This window comes from Salvelinus alpinus, chromosome 31 (genome assembly GCF_045679555.1).
Source record: "Salvelinus alpinus chromosome 31, SLU_Salpinus.1, whole genome shotgun sequence".
NCBI classification, from domain to species: domain Eukaryota; kingdom Metazoa; phylum Chordata; class Actinopteri; order Salmoniformes; family Salmonidae; genus Salvelinus; species Salvelinus alpinus.
In genome coordinates, this window is record NC_092116.1 from 31,401,791 (window position 1) to 31,421,484 (window position 19,694).

The following is a 19,694-nucleotide window of genomic DNA, read 5'->3' on the forward strand; positions in this document are numbered from 1 at the left end:
TGTGTGTGTGTGTAATCAGACAGGCTCACTGGCCATGGATGGACAGGAATAAACGAACAAAGATGTACAGCAGGAATTATTTTCTTCTCCTCTCTCTTTGTTTTCTGTTTTTTATCCTAATATTCCATCCTGATTTCCCAATGCTCAACTCTGTCTCGCTCCACCACACACACACACCACCACCACACACACACACACACACACACACACACACACCCCACCACACACACACACACACACCCCACCACACACACACACACACACACACACACACACACACACACACACACACACACACACACACACACCCCCACCACACACACACACACGCACACACACACACACGGTATGTAATGAATGGATAATGGTATGATAATACACCATAGTTTTAACCCACAGGGTGAATCGGGGCTTGACACAGCTAATAAATATCACAGGACGTTTTCAACATGCTGTGTGTGTGTGTGTGTGTGTGTGTGTGTGTGTGTGTCTGGCTCCCAGTCCCTGGTTTCTTCTGGTAATTTCCTGATTGCTCGTCTCGTTAGGTGGACGTCAGCATTGTTTCACTTAATTTCTCTGTCAACCATAGCCCCACTACTAACACACACACACTTTTGTATTGCAATCCTTGTGGGGACTAAATAATTGATTCCTGTCCAAAATCCTATTTTCTCTAACCCCTAAATCTAACCTTAACCCAACCACAAGCCCAAACCTAACCCGTACCATAATTCTAACCCTCATTGTAACCCTAAAATAGGGGGGTACTGCTGATTGTTAGCTAGATTGATTCTCAGCGTGTGTGTGTCTCATTATCTACATCCTCTGTACTACATAGACCTGCACTGTTCAAAATCTCTCTGTTCTCTTTCTGTTCTCTTTCTCTCTGTTTTCTCCTCTCTTCTCTTTCTCTCTCCTCTCGTTCTCTCTCGTTCTCTCTCTCCTCTCGTTCTCTCTCTCCTCTCGCTCTCTCTCTCCTCTCGTTCTCTCTCTCCTCTCGTTCTCTCTCCTCTCGTTCTCTTCTCTTTCTCTCATCTCTCTCTCCTCTCGTTTTCTCCTCTCTTTCTCTCTCCTCCTTTTCTCTCTTCTCTCCTCTGTTCTCTCCTCTCTTCTCTCTCATAGATCTTCTGCACTGTCCAAAATATCTATCTCCTCTTTTTCTCTCCCCTCTCTCTTCTCTCTCTTTTCTCTATTTCTCTCTCTCTTGTCTCTCGCTCTCTTTTCTCTTTCCATCAGTCTCTCTGGTCTCTTTTTGCCAAGTCATCAAATTGAACATGAGGAATTTTTCTCCCTCGGAATTGTCCAAATGTTGTTTGGAATTCTTTTTTCCCCCCGGAGCGCAGGGAACGTTTTTGTGGATTCCTGTCGTTCAGTCAGTCTCAAGACAAAAAGACACAATTTAGGGATTTGGTTGGAGTGTGTGTGTTTCTGTTGGTCGAAATGGTGTTTGTTAGCCATAGTCCCGCTGTGGCCGCGACTTACGTAGTTAGACTCTCTCTCTCGTACCCAAAAAAGTGTTAAACAAATCAAAATATATTTGAGATGTTTCAAAGTAGCCACCCTTTGCCTTGATGACAGCTTTGCACACTCTTGGCATTCTCTCAACCAGCTTCACGAGGAATGCTTTTCCCAACAGTCTTGAAGATGTTCCCACATATAATGAGCACTTGTTGGCTGCTTTTCCTTCACTTTGCGGTCCAACTCATCCCAAACCATCTCAATTTGGTTGAGGTCGGGTGACTGTGGAGGCCAGGTCATCTGATGCAGCACTCCATCACTCTCCTTGGTCAAATAGCCCTTACACAGCCTGGAGGTGTGTTGGGTCATTGTCCTGTTGAAAAACAATGATAGTCCCACTAAGTTCAAACCAGATGGGATGGCGTTTCGCTGCAGAATGCTGTGGTAGCCATGCTGGTTAACTGTGGCTTGAATTCTAAATAAATCACTGACAGTGTCACCAGCAAAGCACCCCCACACCACCTCCTCCATGCTTCATGGTGGGAACCACACATGCAGAGATCATCCATTCACCTACTCTGCCTCTCACAAAGACACGGCGGTTGGAACCAAAAATCAAAAATTTGGACTCCTCAGACCAAAGGACAGATTTCCACCGGTCTAATGTCCATTGCTTGTGTTTCTTTGCCCAAACAAGTCTCTTCTTCTTATTGGTGTCCTTTAGTAGTTGTTTCTTTGCAGTAATTCGACCATGAAGGCCTGATTCACACAGTCTCCTCTGAACAGCTGATGTTGAGATGTGTCTGTTACTTGAACTCTGTGAAGCCTTTATTTGGGCTGCAATTTCTGAGGCTGGTAACTCTCATGAACTTATCCTCTGCAGCAGAGGTAACTCTGGGTCTTCCATTTCCTGTGGCGGTCCTCATGAGAGCCAGTTTCATCATAGCGCTTGATGGTTTTTGCGACTGCACTTGAACAAACTTTAAAAGTGCTTGAAATGTTCCGTATTGACTGACCTTCATGTCTTAAAGTAATGATGGACTGTCATTTCTCTTTGCTTATTTGAGCTGTTCTTGCCATAATATGGACTTGGTCTTTTACCAAATAGGGCTATCTGCTGTATACCACCCCTACCTTGTCACAACACAACTGATTGGCTCAAACACTTTAAGAAGGAAAAACATTCCACAAATTAACTTTTAACAAGGCACACCTGTTAATTGAAATGGATTCCAGGTGACTACCTCATGAAGCTGGTTGAGAGAATGCCAAGAGTGTGCAAAGCTGTGATTAAAGCAACGGGTGACTACTTTGAATGAAATATATTTTGATTTGTTTAACACTTTTTTTGGTTACTACATGATTCCATATGTGTTTTATCTCAGTTTTGTTGTCTTCACTATTATTCTACAATATAGAAAATTGTAAAAAATTAAAATAAATCTTGATTGAGAAGGTGTGTCCAACCTTTTGACTGGTCTGTATAATTTAGAAGATTCTATTATGTCGATCCTTTAAACCTCTTAATCACAACTAGACCTGACTGCACTAAGCAGACAAGGCCGCAAAAACAACAATAGGAAAGGCCCTGAAACCTTTTCACTTAGCAACTGCACTATGTGCATGTATAATTTATGACAGCATCATCCATATTGTTTACTGCCGTTTTCAGCTACATTAGTAATTTACAACATTAACAATGTCTACACTGTATTTCTGATCAATTTGATGTTATTTTAATGGACAAAAAAATGTGGTTTTCTTTCAAAAACAAGGACATTTCTAAGTGATACCAAACTACTGAACGGTAGTGTATGTATACACACACACACACACACACACACACACACACACACACACACACACACTTGTTGTCACTTCCACTCCAACCCACCCTCTCCCCTCCATCCCCCCTCCACTCCAGCCCCCCCCCTTCATCCCACCCCCTCCTCTCCAGCCCCCCTCCACTCCAGCCCCCCCCCTCATCCCACCCCCTCCTCTCCAGCCCCCCCCCTCATCACACCCCCTCCTCTCCAGCCCCCCCCTCATCCCACCCCCTCCTCTCCAGCCCCCCCCTTCATCCCACCCCCTCCTCTCCAGCCCCCCCCTCCATCCCCCCTCCACCACAAAGGTACGAGTAGCGTAACCGCAAAGGTACGAGTAGCGTAACCGCAAAGGTACGAGTAGCGTCACCGCAAAGGTACGAGTAGCGTCACCGCAAAGGTACGAGTAGCGTCACCGCAAAGGTACGAGTAGCGTCACCGCAAAGGTACGAGTAGCGTCACCGCAAAGGTACGAGTAGCGTCACCGCAAAGGTACGAGTAGCGTCACCGCAAAGGTACGAGTAGCGTCACCGCAAAGGTACGAGTAGCGTCACCGCAAAGGTACGAGTAGCGTCACCGCAAAGGTACGAGTAGCGTCACCGCAAAGGTACGAGTAGCGTCACCGCAAAGGTACGAGTAGCGTCACCGCAAAGGTACGAGTAGCGTCACCGCAAAGGTACGAGTAGCGTCACCGCAAAGGTACGAGTAGCGTCACCGCAAAGGTACGAGTAGCGTCACCGCAAAGGTACGAGTAGCGTCACCGCAAAGGTACGAGTAGCGTCACCGCAAAGGTACGAGTAGCGTCACCACAAAGGTAGTACATGCAGGCAAGAGCAAAGAGAAAAAATCTATTCAATAGGATTGGTTGCTGAGAAAGTTTAACCGGAAACTATTTTTGCGTTAGTTTTCTTTAAAACATTTTTTTTGTCATTTGTCATTTTGCTCTCGCTTTAAAATGATTTGCTTACACGTTTTGGGGGTTTGATTTCAACATCCATTATTTTCTCGAAAATATGTTTTAAATTCTCAACTTTTATTTTTCATCTTTTATTTTATTTTGAATTCAATACATATGGCGTGAAATTGACCCCATACAGGGGTCCTAAAATTCATAATCAATTATCTATGTTATCCATGGTATGACCTTCTTCTTAAACTAATTCCATTCGATGGCTTATACTTTTAGTTAAGGAGAAAACACATTGCGCTTAGTGACGATTTGCCGCTCGGCGTGGTGTGTTTCAGGGACATTTTCACTCGGTTTGTAAACTACACCTGGCACTCTGCTCTGCCGGCAAACATTAGCGGTGTGTCCGTGCCCTTAAAGAACCTTCCTGTCTTACAGGCCTCTGCTACACTAGATGTGTAACTGTTACAGAACGTGAGATGCCCCTATTCATTTCAGTGAAACCTTGCAGAGCCCGACTGCTATTTCGAAGCCCCAGTGTATCTCTTATGTTATATCATCTTTGTGTTTTCAGCTCTACAGAGATCGATGATGTGATCCGTAAGTCCACCAACCTGCTGTTAACCAGAACGCTCAGTAACTGTCTACAGTACGCAATGAAGAAGAAGAACGTGGGACTGGCTGAGGTAAGAGTGGGTGTCGGTCTTTCTATAAATAATGGGGTCAATGTGTGATATTGGGATCAACATTTCAAAATGGTAAAAAAAAAAAAAATTGCAGTTCCACATGTGTACTTAAAGAAATATATGCAAATTGGCCACTCAGGAACATTGGATGTTGTCTTGGTTAGCAGCTCCAGTGTATATTTGGCCTTGTGTTTTAGGTTATTTTGCTGCTGAAATGGTGAATTTGTCTCCCAGTATCTGTTGGAAAGCAGACTGAACCATTTTGCCTGTGTTTAGCTGTATTCTGTTTTTTTATCCTAAACAAATTCTCCCTAGTCCTTGCTGATGACAAGCATACCCATAACATGATGCAGCCACCACCATGCTTGGAAATATAAAGAGTGGTACTCAGGGATGTGTTGTTATTGCCCCAAACTTAACACTTTATATTCAGGACACAGAAGGGGGTTTATTTGAGATATTCTTTGAAGAGGTGGGGTATCAGATGTTTTCAGAAGATGGGCAGGGACTCTGCTGTCCTAGCTTCAGGGGGAAGATGGGCAGGGACTCTGCTGTCCTAGCTTCAGGGGGAAGATGGGCAGGGACTCTGCTGTCCTAGCTTCAGGGGGAAGATGGGCAGGGACTCTGCTGTCCTAGCTTCAGGGGGAAGATGGGCAGGGACTCTGCTGTCCTAGCTTCAGGAGGAAGATGGGCAGGGACTCTGCTGTCCTAGCTTCAGTGGGAAGATGGGCAGGGACTCTGCTGTCCTAGCTTCAGGGGGAAGATGGGCAGGGACTCTGCTGTCCTAGCTTCAGGGGGAAGATGGGCAGGGACTCTGCTGTCCTAGCTTCAGGGGGAAGATGGGCAGGGACTCTGCTGTCCTAGCTTCAGGGGGAAGATGGGCAGGGACTCTGCTGTCCTAGCTTCAGGGGGAAGATGGGCAGGGACTCTGCTGTCCTAGCTTCAGGGGGAAGATGGGCAGGGACTCTGCTGTCCTAGCTTCAGGGGGAAGCTGGTTCCACCATTGGGATGCCAGGACAGAGAAGAGCTTGGACTGGGCTGAGCGGGAGCTGCCCTCCCGTAGGGGTGGGAGGGCTAAGAGACCTGAAGTGGCATAACGGAGTGTTCGGGTTGGGGTGTAGGGTTTGAGCCTAAAGGTGGGGAGGGGCAGTTCCTCTTGCTGCTACGTAGGTACAGTGTGGAGGGCTCGGGTTGGGGTGTAGGGTTTGAGCGTAGCCTGAAGGTAGGGAGGGGCTGTTCTTTAGGAAAGTACCATGGTCTTGTAGTTGATGCGAGCTTCGACATGGAAGTCAGTGGAGTGTGTGGAGCAGCGGTGTGACATGGAAGTCAGTGGAGTGTGTGGAGCAGCGGTGTGACATGGAAGTCAGTGGAGTGTGTGGAGGAGCGGTGTGACATGGAAGTCAGTGGAGTGTGTGGAGCAGCGGTGTGACATGGAAGTCAGTGGAGTGTGTGGAGGAGCGGTGTGACATGGAAGTCAGTGGAGTGTGTGGAGGAGCGGTGTGACATGGAAGTCAGTGGAGTGTGTGGAGGAGCGGTGTGACATGGAAGTCAGTGGAGTGTGTGGAGGAGCGGTGTGACATGGAAGTCAGTGGAGTGTGTGGAGGAGCGGTGTGACATGGAAGTCAGTGGAGTGTGTGGAGGAGCGGTGTGACATGGAAGTCAGTGGAGTGTGTGGAGGAGCGGTGTGACATGGAAGTCAGTGGAGTGTGTGGAGGAGCGGTGTGACATGGAAGTCAGTGGAGTGTGTGGAGGAGCGGTGTGACATGGAAGTCAGTGGAGTGTGTGGAGCAGCGGTGTGACATGGAAGTCAGTGGAGTGTGTGGAGGAGCGGTGTGACATGGAAGAGCTTGGGACGGTTGAACGCCAGGCGGGTTGCAGCGTTCTGGATAAATTGCTGGTGTTTAAAAGAACCGTGTTCGTGTCAGTCACTCAATATTTCTTGCTTTATCACTCTCTCGCTCTCTCTCTCTCCATCTGTCTTTCTGTCTGTCTTTTATCCTCTCTCTTTCTCGGTCTTAGGTCTTTTCTCAGACTCTCTATTTGGATTGTGTTTGTTCTGTGAGCGACAGCAAGGCGACAGTATGAGAGTTAATGAGATCCTCGAGTGTTAAAGGAAGGGGTTGCTAGGGGGGGTTGCTATGAGGTAAAAACCATTGTGACCCTCCCTCAGTAAGGATGAGTGAGAGTGTTCATATATAGAATGTATCTATATGCATCAGTGAATTAGATCATCAGAGTATTCACTGTAAAACACACTGAGAAAATCTCCCTGCCAATAGGTACTTAATCACAGTGGGAGTCTGTTCCTTCTTTTACTAGACCAAAAGTGGTACCTGCTGCCTCGGTAGCGACGGACCTACCCTTTCTACTCGTAGAATCGCAGTGCTGCCCCGGTAGCGACGGACCTACCCTTTCTACTCGTAGAATCGCAGTGCTGCCCCGGTAGCGACGGGCCTACCCTTTCTACTCGTAGAATCGCAGTGCTGCCCCGGTAGCGACGGGCCTACCCTTTCTACTCGTAGAATCGCAGTGCTGCCCCGGTAGCGACGGGCCTACCCTTTCTACTCGTAGAATCGCAGTGCTGCCCCGGTAGCGACGGACCTACCCTTTCTACTCGTAGAATCGCAGTGCTGCCCCGGTAGAGACGGACCTACCCTTTCTACTCGTAGAATCGCAGTGCTGCCCCGTGTAGCGACGGGCCTACCCTTTCTACTCGTAGAATCGCAGTGCTGCCCCGGTAGCGACGGACCTACCCTTTCTACTCGTAGAATCGCAGTGCTGCCCCGGTAGCGACGGACCTACCCTTTCTACTCGTAGAATCGCAGTGCTGCCCCGGTAGCGACGGACCTACCCTTTCTACTCGTAGAATCGCAGTGCTGCCCCGGTAGCGACGGACCTACCCTTTCTACTCGTAGAATCGCAGTGCTGCCCCGGTAGTGACGGACCTACCCTTTCTACTCGTAGAATCGCAGTGCTGCCCCATGTAGCGACGGACCTACCCTTTCTACTCGTAGAATCGCAGTGCTGCCCCGGTAGCGACGGACCTACCCTTTCTACTCGTAGAATCGCAGTGCTGCCCCGGTAGCGACGGAACTACCCTTTCTACTCGTAGAATCGCAGTGCTGCCCCGGTAGCGACGGACCTACCCTTTCTACTCGTAGAATCGCAGTGCTGCCCCATGTAGCGACGGACCTACCCTTTCTACTCGTAGAATCGCAGTGCTGCCCCATGTAGCGACGGACCTACCCTTTCTACTCGTAGAATCGCAGTGCTGCCCCGGTAGCGACGGACCTACCCTTTCTACTCGTAGAATCGCAGTGCTGCCCCGGTAGCGACGGACCTACCCTTTCTACTCGTAGAATCGCAGTGCTGCCCCGGTATCGACGGACCTACCCTTTCTACTCGTAGAATCGCAGTGCTTGTCTGTGGCCAACAACTTGACTTTGAGCCAATCAGAGAGCACGAAACCCCACGTGGGGGAGGCACCAAATAAAATAGTAAATATATTTGTCGTACAATCCACGGATGAGCCAGTGACACTTCATGTGCAATGTAGGCTATGGGGTGGTAGCTAGCTAAGTGCACAGATACAATGCACACAACACTAAATACTTCCTCCAAGCTAACTAAACACTGTAGCTAGTATTGACATATTTAAATCACAATGGATTAGCTAGTTTTCCATGAAACCGCTGCCTAGTTAGTCTAGTGTCCTTAGCTAGCTAGCTTAGGACACTGCACTAATATACTTACATTAGCTAGCTAGCTAAACATTTGGCTATGGGCTGGCACTGGCATTATGAGATATTGAGAGTGAATTAAGAATTTTCATTGTCATTTTGCTAGGTAGTTATCTAGCCTGGGTCATTTGGCTAGTTTTTAACATGGCCTTTCTACAAAATAGCAACATTATCGCAGCTAGCTTGGAATCTAGACCTTAAGTATACGGACATGCATTGCCAAACAACGCTACTGCCACTTTCTGGTTTGGAGTCTTTTAACAAGGCTGAGTGACTGATGACTTTAAAGGTCTTTGCTGTGTGACACTGTTCAGAGATGCTAAGTATCGTAGACAGGGAAACATTTGACAATCCTACCTTTTTGTCTGCGCTTTTAAAGAGGATATTGGGGAATGTTTGGATATGTTGCTTATGAGGTCTCTGAGGTGTCCCTCTGCCTGATCACGTGTGTGTGTGTGTGTGTGTGTGTTAGCTGGTTCAGGTGATCATCAACACGACCCAGCTGGAAGCATCATGTGTTTACCTGGAGGAGTTCATCTCCAACATCACTAATGTTCCCCCCGATACCGCCAACGCCACCAAGCTCTACGGCACGTCCACGTTTAAGGTATGCTCATGCACAAGCAGACTCTCTCTCCCCATCCTTCTCTCCATCCACCACTTGTCTTTTCTTACAAGCAGACTCTCTCTCCCCATCCTTCTCTCCATCCACCACTTGTCTTTTCTTAAAGCAGACTCTCTCTCCCCATCCTTCTCCCCATCCACCACTTGTCTTTTCTTAAAGCAGACTCTCTCTCCCCATCCTTCTCTCCATCCACCACTTGTCTTTTCTTAAAGCAGACTCTCTCTCCCCCATCCTTCTCTCCCATCCACCACTTGTCTTTTCTTAAAGCAGACTCTCTCTCCCCATCCTTCTCCCCATCCACCACTTGTCTTTTCTTAAAGCAGACTCTCTCTCCCCATCCTTCTCTCCATCCACCACTTGTCTTTTCTTAAAGCAGACTCTCTCTCCCCATCCTTCTCTCCATCCACCACTTGTCTTTTCTTAAAGCAGACTCTCTCTCCCCATCCTTCTCCCCATCCACCACTTGTCTTTTCTTAACCTTTTGTCAATAGGGGGAGCTGTTAGCATTATTTTTTTTTTTACATTTCCAAATTAAACTGCCTCGTGCTAAATTCTTGATCGTACAATATGCATATTATTGTTATTATTGGATAGAAAACAGTCTATAGTTTCTATAGGAGTTGAAATTTTGTCTCTGAGTGGTACAGAACAATTTTTACAGCACTTTTCATGACAGGGTTCAGATTTCAGAAATTTTTACCTCTGATCTGGGGTCTGTTTATAAGGCCACAGTGAATGCTATGAAGAAACCGACACTACCTACGTCTTCCTCTGGGTGTCTGTACGTCATCACGTTTTCAATGAACTCGATGGGACGTTCACAGCCATTATAAATGACAAAAATGTACAGAGACCCCTCTTTCTCAACGTGCGCCTCAAGCGTGAAGGCCATCGGACCTGTCTCGTTCCAAATCGTTTTCTAACCAGCTATATTTCTCCGGTCATGTTTTCAGTCGTTATAGTTGTTAAAAACATCATAATGTAGTTAATTTGAAACGTTTTATAGCAATTTATATCCGTTTAGTGCGATTCTGAGGAATTTATTTGTCGTGCACTTTCTAGCTTTGGGAACGTTTCGCGGTCTCGGTCGTTGTTAGTGGACATTTCGAAGGACAGAGGACATCTATCGACCAAAAGACGTTTATAACATAGAAAGGATACATTGCCCAAGAATATGATGGAAGATCAGCTCAAAGTAAGCAATATTTAATATGATAAACCGTGTTTCTGTCGAAATATTTTAAACGCATTTTTCGCCATTTTGTTTTGTATAGCTTCACTTGGCCAACCCTGTATTGAAAAGTAAGGATAATTTTAAAAATGTAAATCAGCGGTTGCATTAAGAACTAATTTGTCTTTCGATTCCTGTCAACCCTGTATTTTTTAGTCAAGTATATGATTAGCTTTTAATTAAACTAGATCACTCTGATAGATGACGTCAGACATATTGAGGCTTGATTTCCTAGTATTTTCATTGTGTAACCACGGTTTTGTATGGCTAAATATGCACCTTTTCGAACAAACTGTATATGTATGTTGTAAAATGATGTTACAGGAGTGTCATCGGAAGAATTCTGAGAAGGTTAGTGAAAAAATTAATATCTTTTGGCGGTGATTACGTTATAGCGCTCTTTGGCTGGAATCGATGCTCTGGTAACGTTTTCACATGTAGTATGCTAACTTATCGATTTATTGTGTTTTCGCTGTAAAACGCTTAGAAAATCTGAAATATTGTCTGGAATCACAAGATCTGGGTCTTTCCATTGCTATGCTTTGTCTATTCTTATGAAATGTTTTATGATGAGTAAATTGGTCATACACGTTGCTCTATCTAGTAATTCTAGTGGATTTGTGATGGTCGGTGCAATTGTAAACTGTGATTTCTACCTGAAATATGCACTTTTTTCTAACAAAAACTATCCTATACCATGAATATGTTATCAGACTGTCATCTGATGGGTTTTTTTATAGGTTATTGGCTATCAATATCTTAGTTGAGCCGAATTGGTGATAGCACCTGAAGGAGTAAGAAACTGATGGAGTTAGAATAGTGGTGTATTTTGCTAACGTGTTTAGCTAATAGATTTACATATTTTGTCTTCCCTGTAAAACATTTTAAAAATCTGAAATGGTGGCTTTATTCACAAGATCTGTATCTTTCATCTGGTGTCTTGGACTTGTGATTTAATGATATTTAGATGCTACTATCTACTTCTGAAGCTATGCTATCTATGCTAATCAGTGTGTGGGGGGTGGGGGGTGCTCCCGGATCCGGGTTTCTGAGGCAGTAAAAGTTAAAGCAGACTCTCTCCCCATCCTTCTCTCCATCCACCACTTGTCTTTTCTTACAAGCACTGATTTTGCAGATAGAAGCTTTCTTGAGTAAAGTTTTACTTTTACTGTGATATGTGGGTGACTTACCTACCTTAATTGAATGAACTGTGTAAAGTAGAGCCCCCACGATATTATCGTCCGATATAAGCATTTCACAGAAATATTTGTAATCTGTCTTTATTCCTCAGATACATTGCTGATATTATATACATATAATAAACAAAAACAAAAAAACATTTTAAAATACATTTTCAATGGTTGCCTGACGAGGACGAGCTGCTCAACTGCTCATCATTCAGCCCTAGGTCACAATGCCACAGCCAATGTATTTGAATAATTAAATAATTAAAAGTACACTTCACCAAGCAAGCAGTCCTCGTCACATTCTCACTTAATTAACATTAGTTGATTAGCTAGCCAGGTCGTTAGTCTAGCTATCTAGCCAGATAGTTAGTTAGCTTAGCTATCTAGGCAGATAGCTAGTTAGCTTAGCTTGTTAGCTAGCAATCTGTGCTACTTATGTGCCAACTGGCGCCAAAGTGAACACTTGTCTTTGATATAAAATAACACTGTCTGGTCCTATTATGTTTTATGAAAGAAGAAGAAAAAAAAAGCTTGTTTCTGTGTTTTCTTACAGAAAACATTGTAATGAACTGCTAGCGTGTGCTTGTCATAGGTTTCCATAAAGTGTTTGTTTACATGACCTTTGACTGTTTTAAACACTAGTAAATCTACTGAAGACAAATGCTGATGCTGACACCTAGGCTGCAGTCCAAACTGAAAGTAGACGGCCCTAAACCCTCGGCCCTAAACCCTCGGCCCTAAACCCTCGGCCCTAAACCCTCGGCCCTAAACCCTCGGCCCTAAACCCTCGGCCCTTGAATGACGTTTTACATCGTCACATCCGAGTGTACCTTAAATGTGCCTTGCCCAAGCGAGGGAGAGTGATGTTTGGAGAGGCAAAGTCCTTGGTGGAAATCATGAAGTTGAGTTTAACAACAACCAACCTAGAGCTATTTTATGTACCCAGCAAGCTAAGTAGCTAGTTGGAACTCCTGTCAGGTAGTTGGCTACCCGTAGCTGGGAAGCTAGTTTTATAGTTTGGTCATTTATTCCAATACATTTCAGAATTCCCCAAAATATGTTCATGAAGCTAGCTACGTTTTATAGGCTCCTCACTACGAGACTAAACCAATTTGTCAACTCTAAAATCAATGTCGTGTATATATATATATATTTATTTTACCAAACTAGCTTCATAATTTGGTCTGACATGCCGAAAATGCATCCGTGTTGATTGAATTTGGCAGTTCACGGCCACCGGAGTTTGCAATGATTTGTGGGTCATATCAACCATACAACTGATCAAAGTTTTTCACTCGCTCCGTCGAGCTAAATCGAATGTCCCGAGGGGACAACTTTTTGTGTGTTATTCACCCGATGTTTGTCAGATGGAGCCACAACCTTATTGGTTAATATTTGCCATTTAACTCTGCTAGATTACATTTATCAATAACAGCACTATTCGTTAAATTTTTTTAAATGTGATTTTAGTAAACAAAAATCTATTATAATCAAGACATGGGCGGAATACATCATGTTTATCTTGAACACATATAAAGGAAACGTTTTCGTCACGATTGATGTTTATCGCTTTTAGGACACAATAGGGACGTGTCGGACGTGAACACAAACGTAGAGGAATTGATAGACCTGTTCCGTGTATTCAACAGCTGAGGTGGGAGCTCTGGCTTGTTTTTTCATACCGTTCCTACCATCGTCAGCTTCCTCTTGAGGAGCTCCTGTCCCAACTTGTGCAGAGTAAAAAAGTCAGCGTATGTGATGTTGTGTCACATCCAGGACAACCTGCATCCCTTGGTTCTTCTCAGGGCCTCCTCCATCTGGCTTCCCCGTATGCACTTGCAAGTTCCACACATATGATGAAGCAGCATCACAGGCAGCCCAGATCTTGATTCCATATTTTGCGGGTTTAGACGGTATGTACTGCCTGAAGGGGCAGTGGTCCCTAAATGGCATAAGCTGCTCATCAACAGTAACGTTGGGCTCAGGGTTGTAAAACAGGGGAAGGCGGTCCACCCACTTGTCCCACACTGACCTGATTGCAGCTAGCTTGTCTCTCTGCCGCCGAGCTGGTCCAGTGTCTCGGTTATCGAAGCGGATAATCCTGGAAATAATGTGGAAGTTTTCCAGAGACATTGTTGCACGGAAAAGTTCTCTGCCAGTTTCTGCATCCAACAGGGATTCTGTGGATTCCCCATTGGATCTGAAAACACCAGCAAGGATAAGAACCTCAAAGTATGTCAATGAGTTTGGTCCATCTCCTTCCATCTCTCTCCAAACACATGCCTTCCCTCCAAATGAGTGCAGTCCAGAATGATTTTCTGGATGGTGTCTGGGGCGAACAGTTCAGAAGAAGACTGTCATGAGTAACCGCCATCCGCGTCGGTCCTGGTTGTATCTTTATCTCATTGGCAGTCATGTGAGGTGGCTCATTCCTTGGACACGAAGATCATTCAGTTTAAAAATAAAATAAAAATCCATATTTCTTCTACGGCTGACGGGCTGGTTCTGGTGCTGGCTGCTGACGGGCTGGTCCTGGGGCTGGCTGCTGACGGGCTGGTTCTGGGGCTGGCTGCTGACAGGCTGGTTCTGGGGCTAGTTGCTGACGGGCTGGTTCTGGCTGCTGACGGGCTGGCTGCTGACGGGCTGGTCCTGGGGCTGGCTGAGGATCAATCTCATCCTCTTCTTCCAACTCACTGTCAGACTCCGAATTGACAGAGACATGATCCTCATATTCAGAAAATTCTTCATCTTCCATTGTGGAAGACGATCCTTCCACACCAGCTTCTCTCTCTGCAAAAACTATTTCTAAGGCCCTCTGAGCAGAGATGATCTTTGCCATACTGATTGTGGTAAGGAGCCACACATGCAAAGCTATTTATTTGTTTTGTCCCTCCCCCAATTTGCTCCTGGCTGGGGTAGAGTGTGGGAAATTACTGCAATTTTTCCCCCAATGTATCGTAACGATATTGTGTAGGTTCCCGCAAGACATTGTGTAGTTTCATACACTACAAAGGGTAAAGAGTGAGAGAAAAGCGGTAGACAGACAGACGGGCAGGGAGACGGGCAGGGAGACGGGCTGGGAGACGGGCAGGGAGACAGACGGGCAGGGAGGCAGGCGGGCAGGGAGACAGACGGGCAGGGAGGCAGACGGGCAGGGAGACAGACAGACGGGCAGGGAGACAGACAGACGGGCAGGGAGACAGACAGACGGGCAGGGAGACAGACAGACGGGCAGGGAGACAGACGGGCAGGGAGGCAGACGGGCAGGGAGGCAGACGGGCAGGGAGGCAGACGGGCAGGGAGGCAGACGGGCAGGGAGGCAGACGGGCAGGGAGGCAGACGGGTTCTTGGTGCTATGTTGAAACAGCAGGCCCAGGGAGGAGGAGGACAGAGTGAAGGAACACAGAAAACCTTTTTGTTTGATTTTTACTTGTTTTCACACACACTTTCCCACATTTGTATTACCCTCGGGACACCACTAGAGGGGTGGCAGGTAGCCTGGTGGTTAGAGGCAGGTAGCCTGGTGGTTAGAGGCAGGTAGCCTGGTGGTTAGAGGCAGGTAGCCTGGTGGTTAGAGGCAGGTAGCCTGGTGGTTAGAGGCAGGTAGCCTGGTGGTTAGAGGGGTGGCAGGTAGTCTAGTGGTTAGAGGCAGGTAGCCTGGTGGTTAGAGGCAGGTAGCCTGGTGGTTAGAGGCAGGTAGCCTGGTGGTTAGAGGCAGGTAGCCTGGTGGTTAGAGGCAGGTAGCCTGGTGGTTAGAGGCAGGTAGCCTGGTGGTTAGAGGCAGGTAGCCTGGTGGTTAGAGGCAGGTAGCCTGGTGGTTAGAGGCAGGTAGCCTGGTGGTTAGAGGCAGGTAGCCTGGTGGTTAGAGGCAGGTAGCCTGGTGGTTAGAGGCAGGTAGCCTGGTGGTTAGAGAGGCAGGTAGCCTGGTGGTTAGAGGCAGGTAGCCTGGTGGTTAGAGGGGTGGCAGGTAGCCTGGTGGTTAGAGGGGTGGCAGGTAGCCTGGTGGTTAGAGGCAGGTAGCCTGGTGGTTAGAGGCAGGTAGCCTGGTGGTTAGAGGGGTGGCAGGTAGCCTGGTGGTTAGAGGCAGGTAGCCTGGTGGTTAGAGGCAGGTAGCCTGGTGGTTAGAGGGCAGGTAGCCTGGTGGTTAGAGGGGTGGCAGGTAGCCTGGTGGTTAGAGGGGAGGCAGGTAGCCTGGTGGTTAGAGGGGTGGCAGGTAGCCTGGTGGTTAGAGGCAGGTAGCCTGGTGGTTAGAGGGGTGGCAGGTAGCCTGGTGGTTAGAGGGGTGGCAGGTAGCCTGGTGGTTAGAGGGGAGGCAGGTAGCCTGGTGGTTAGAGGCAGGTAGCCTGGTGGTTAGAGGCAGGTAGCCTGGTGGTTAGAGGCAGGTAGCCTGGTGGTTAGAGGCAGGTAGCCTGGTGGTTAGAGGCAGGTAGCCTGGTGGTTAGAGGCAGGTAGCCTGGTGGTTAGAGGCAGGTAGCCTGGTGGTTAGAGGCAGGTAGCCTGGTGGTTAGAGGGGTGGCAGGTAGTCTAGTGGTTAGAGGGGTGGCAGGTAGTCTAGTGGTTAGAGGCAGGTTAGAGGGGTGGCAGGTAGCCTGGTGGTTAGAGGCAGGTAGCCTGGTGGTTAGAGGGGTGGCAGGTAGCCTGGTGGTTAGAGGCAGGTAGCCTGGTGGTTAGAGGGGTGGCAGGTAGCCTGGTGGTTAGAGGCAGGTAGCCTGGTGGTTAGAGGGGTGGCAGGTAGCCTGGTGGTTAGAGGGGTGGCAGGTAGCCTGGTGGTTAGAGGGGTAGCCTGGTTAGAGGGGTGGCAGCCTGGTGGTTAGAGGGGGAGGCAGGTAGCCTGGTGGTTAGAGGCAGGTAGCCTGGTGGTTAGAGGCAGGTAGCCTGGTGGTTAGAGGCAGGTAGCCTGGTGGTTAGAGGCAGGTAGCCTGGTGGTTAGAGGCAGGTAGCCTGGTGGTTAGAGGCAGGTAGCCTGGTGGTTAGAGGGGTGGCAGGTAGCCTGGTGGTTAGAGGCAGGTAGCCTGGTGGTTAGAGGCAGGTAGCCTGGTGGTTAGAGGCAGGTAGCCTGGTGGTTAGAGGCAGGTAGCCTGGTGGTTAGAGGCAGGTAGCCTGGTGGTTAGAGGCAGGTAGCCTGGTGGTTAGAGGCAGGTAGCCTGGTGGTTAGAGGCAGGTAGCCTGGTGGTTAGAGGCAGGTAGCCTGGTGGTTAGAGGCAGGTAGCCTGGTGGTTAGAGGCAGGTAGCCTGGTGGTTAGAGGCAGGTAGCCTGGTGGTTAGAGGCAGGTAGCCTGGTGGTTAGAGGCAGGTAGCCTGGTGGTTAGAGGCAGGTAGCCTGGTGGTTAGAGGCAGGTAGCCTGGTGGTTAGAGGCAGGTAGCCTGGTGGTTAGAGAGGGCCTGGTGGTTAGAGGCAGGTAGCCTGGTGGTTAGAGGGGTGGCAGGTAGCCTGGTGGTTAGAGGGGTGGCAGGTAGCCTGGTGGTTAGAGGCAGGTAGCCTGGTGGTTAGAGGGGTGGCAGGTAGCCTGGTGGTTAGAGGGGTAGCCTGGTGGTTAGAGGGGTAGCCTGGTTAGAGGGGTGGCAGCCTGGTGGTTAGAGGGGAGGCAGGTAGCCTGGTGGTTAGAGGCAGGTAGCCTGGTGGTTAGAGGCAGGTAGCCTGGTGGTTAGAGGCAGGTAGCCTGGTGGTTAGAGGCAGGTAGCCTGGTGGTTAGAGGCAGGTAGCCTGGTGGTTAGAGGCAGGTAGCCTGGTGGTTAGAGGCAGGTAGCCTGGTGGTTAGAGGCAGGTAGCCTGGTGGTTAGAGGCAGGTAGCCTGGTGGTTAGAGGCAGGTAGCCTGGTGGTTAGAGGCAGGTAGCCTGGTGGTTAGAGGCAGGTAGCCTGGTGGTTAGAGGCAGGTAGCCTGGTGGTTAGAGGCAGGTAGCCTGGTGGTTAGAGGCAGGTAGCCTGGTGGTTAGAGGCAGGTAGCCTGGTGGTTAGAGGCAGGTAGCCTGGTGGTTAGAGGCAGGTAGCCTGGTGGTTAGAGGCAGGTAGCCTGGTGGTTAGAGGCAGGTAGCCTGGTGGTTGGTGGCAGGTAGCCTGGTGGTTAGAGGCAGGTAGCCTGGTGGTTAGAGGGGTGGCAGGTAGCCTGGTGGTTAGAGGGGTGGCAGGTAGCCTGGTGGTTAGAGGCAGGTAGCCTGGTGGTTAGAGGGGTGGCAGGTAGCCTGGTGGTTAGAGGCAGGTAGCCTGGTGGTTAGAGGGGTGGCAGGTAGCCTGGTGGTTAGAGGCAGGTAGCCTGGTGGTTAGAGGCAGGTAGCCTGGTGGTTAGAGGGGTGGCAGGTAGCCTGGTGGTTAGAGGGGTGGCAGGTAGCCTGGTGGTTAGAGGCAGGTAGCCTGGTGGTTAGAGGCAGGTAGCCTGGTGGTTAGAGGCAGGTAGCCTGGTGGTTAGAGGCAGGTAGCCTGGTGGTTAGAGGCAGGTAGCCTGGTGGTTAGAGGGGTGGCAGGTAGCCTGGTGGTTAGAGGCAGGTAGCCTGGTGGTTAGAGGGGAGGCAGGTAGCCTGGTGGTTAGAGGCAGGTAGTCTGGTGGTTAGAGGCAGGTAGTCTGGTGGTTAGAGGCAGGTAGCCTGGTGGTTAGAGGGGTGGCAGGTAGCCTGGTGGTTAGAGGCAGGTAGCCTGGTGGTTAGAGGCAGGTAGCCTGGTGGTTAGAGGGGTGGCAGGTAGCCTGGTGGTTAGAGGGGTGGCAGGTAGCCTGGTGGTTAGAGGGGTGGCAGGTAGCCTGGTGGTTAGAGGCAGGTAGCCTGGTGGTTAGAGGCAGGTAGCCTGGTGGTTAGAGGCAGGTATCCTGGTGGTTAGAGGCAGGTAGCCTGGTGGTTAAAGGGGTGGCAGGTAGCCTGGTGGTTAGAGGGGTGGCAGGTAGCCTGGTGGTTAGAGGCAGGTAGCCTGGTGGTTAGAGGCAGGTAGCCTGGTGGTTAGAGGCAGGTAGCCTGGTGGTTAGAGGGGTGGCAGGTAGCCTGGTGGTTAGAGGGGTGGCAGGTAGCCTGGTGGTTAGAGGCAGGTAGCCTGGTGGTTAGAGGGGTGGCAGGTAGCCTGGTGGTTAGAGGGGTGGCAGGTAGCCTGGTGGTTAGAGGGGTGGCAGGTAGCCTGGTGGTTAGAGGCAGGTAGCCTGGTGGTTAGAGGCAGGTAGCCTGGTGGTTAGAGGGGTGGCAGGTAGCCTGGTGGTTAGAGGCAGGTAGCCTGGTGGTTAGAGGCAGGTAGCCTGGTGGTTAGAGGGGTGGCAGGTAGCCTGGTGGTTAGAGGGGTGGCAGGTAGCCTGGTGGTTAGAGGCAGGTAGCCTGGTGGTTAGAGGCAGGTAGCCTGGTGGTTAGAGGGGTGGCAGGTAGCCTGGTGGTTAGAGGGGTGGCAGGTAGCCTGGTGGTTAGAGGGGTGGCAGGTAGCCTGGTGGTTAGAGGGGTGGCAGGTAGCCTGGTGGTTAGAGGGGTGGCAGGTAGCCTGGTGGTTAGAGGGGTGGCAGGTAGCCTGGTGGTTAGAGGGGTGGCAGGTAGCCTGGTGGTTAGAGGGGGGTGGCAGGTAGCCTGGTGGTTAGAGCGTTGGACCAGTAAGCGAAAGGTTGCTAGATCGAATCCCTAAGCTGACAAGGTAAAAATCTGTTGTTCTGCCCCTGAACAAGGCAGTTAACCCACTGTTCCCCGAGCGCCGAAGACGTGGATGTCGATTTAAGACAGCCCCCCCCCCCCCCACCTCTCTGATTCAGAGGGGTTGGGTTAAATGCGGAAGACACATTTCAGTTGAATGTAGGTATCCCCCCTTTCCCTTATCTGCTAAATGACCTAAATCTCTCTCTCTCACCAGGATGCGAGGCATGCAGCAGAAGAGGAGATCTACACCAATCTGAATTCTAAGATCGACCAGTTCCTTCAGCTGGCAGACTACGATTGGACAGCAGCCCAGGGGGGCGGGGCTCCGAGCGACTACCTGAGTGACCTCATCGCCTTCCTCTGTTCCACCTTCTCTGTCTTCACACACCTGCCGGTTAGTATCTCACATACACACACACACACACTCTGTCTTCACACACCTGCTG

General features: G+C 49.1%; 1 protein-coding gene across 3 annotated transcripts in view; it reads left to right on the top strand.

The window, feature by feature from the left end:
• The window catches only part of exoc6b (exocyst complex component 6B), a 209,576-nt gene that overhangs the window by 108,640 nt on the left and 81,242 nt on the right, over nucleotides 1–19,694 (top strand). For all 3 annotated transcript variants that reach the window (XM_071379107.1, XM_071379109.1, XM_071379108.1), the window contains exons 16-18: nucleotides 4,763–4,874; nucleotides 9,087–9,221; nucleotides 19,463–19,642. In XM_071379107.1, coding sequence (XP_071235208.1) covers nucleotides 4,763–4,874; nucleotides 9,087–9,221; nucleotides 19,463–19,642 — 427 coding nt within the window. The remainder of the gene's footprint in view (nucleotides 1–4,762; nucleotides 4,875–9,086; nucleotides 9,222–19,462; nucleotides 19,643–19,694) is intronic.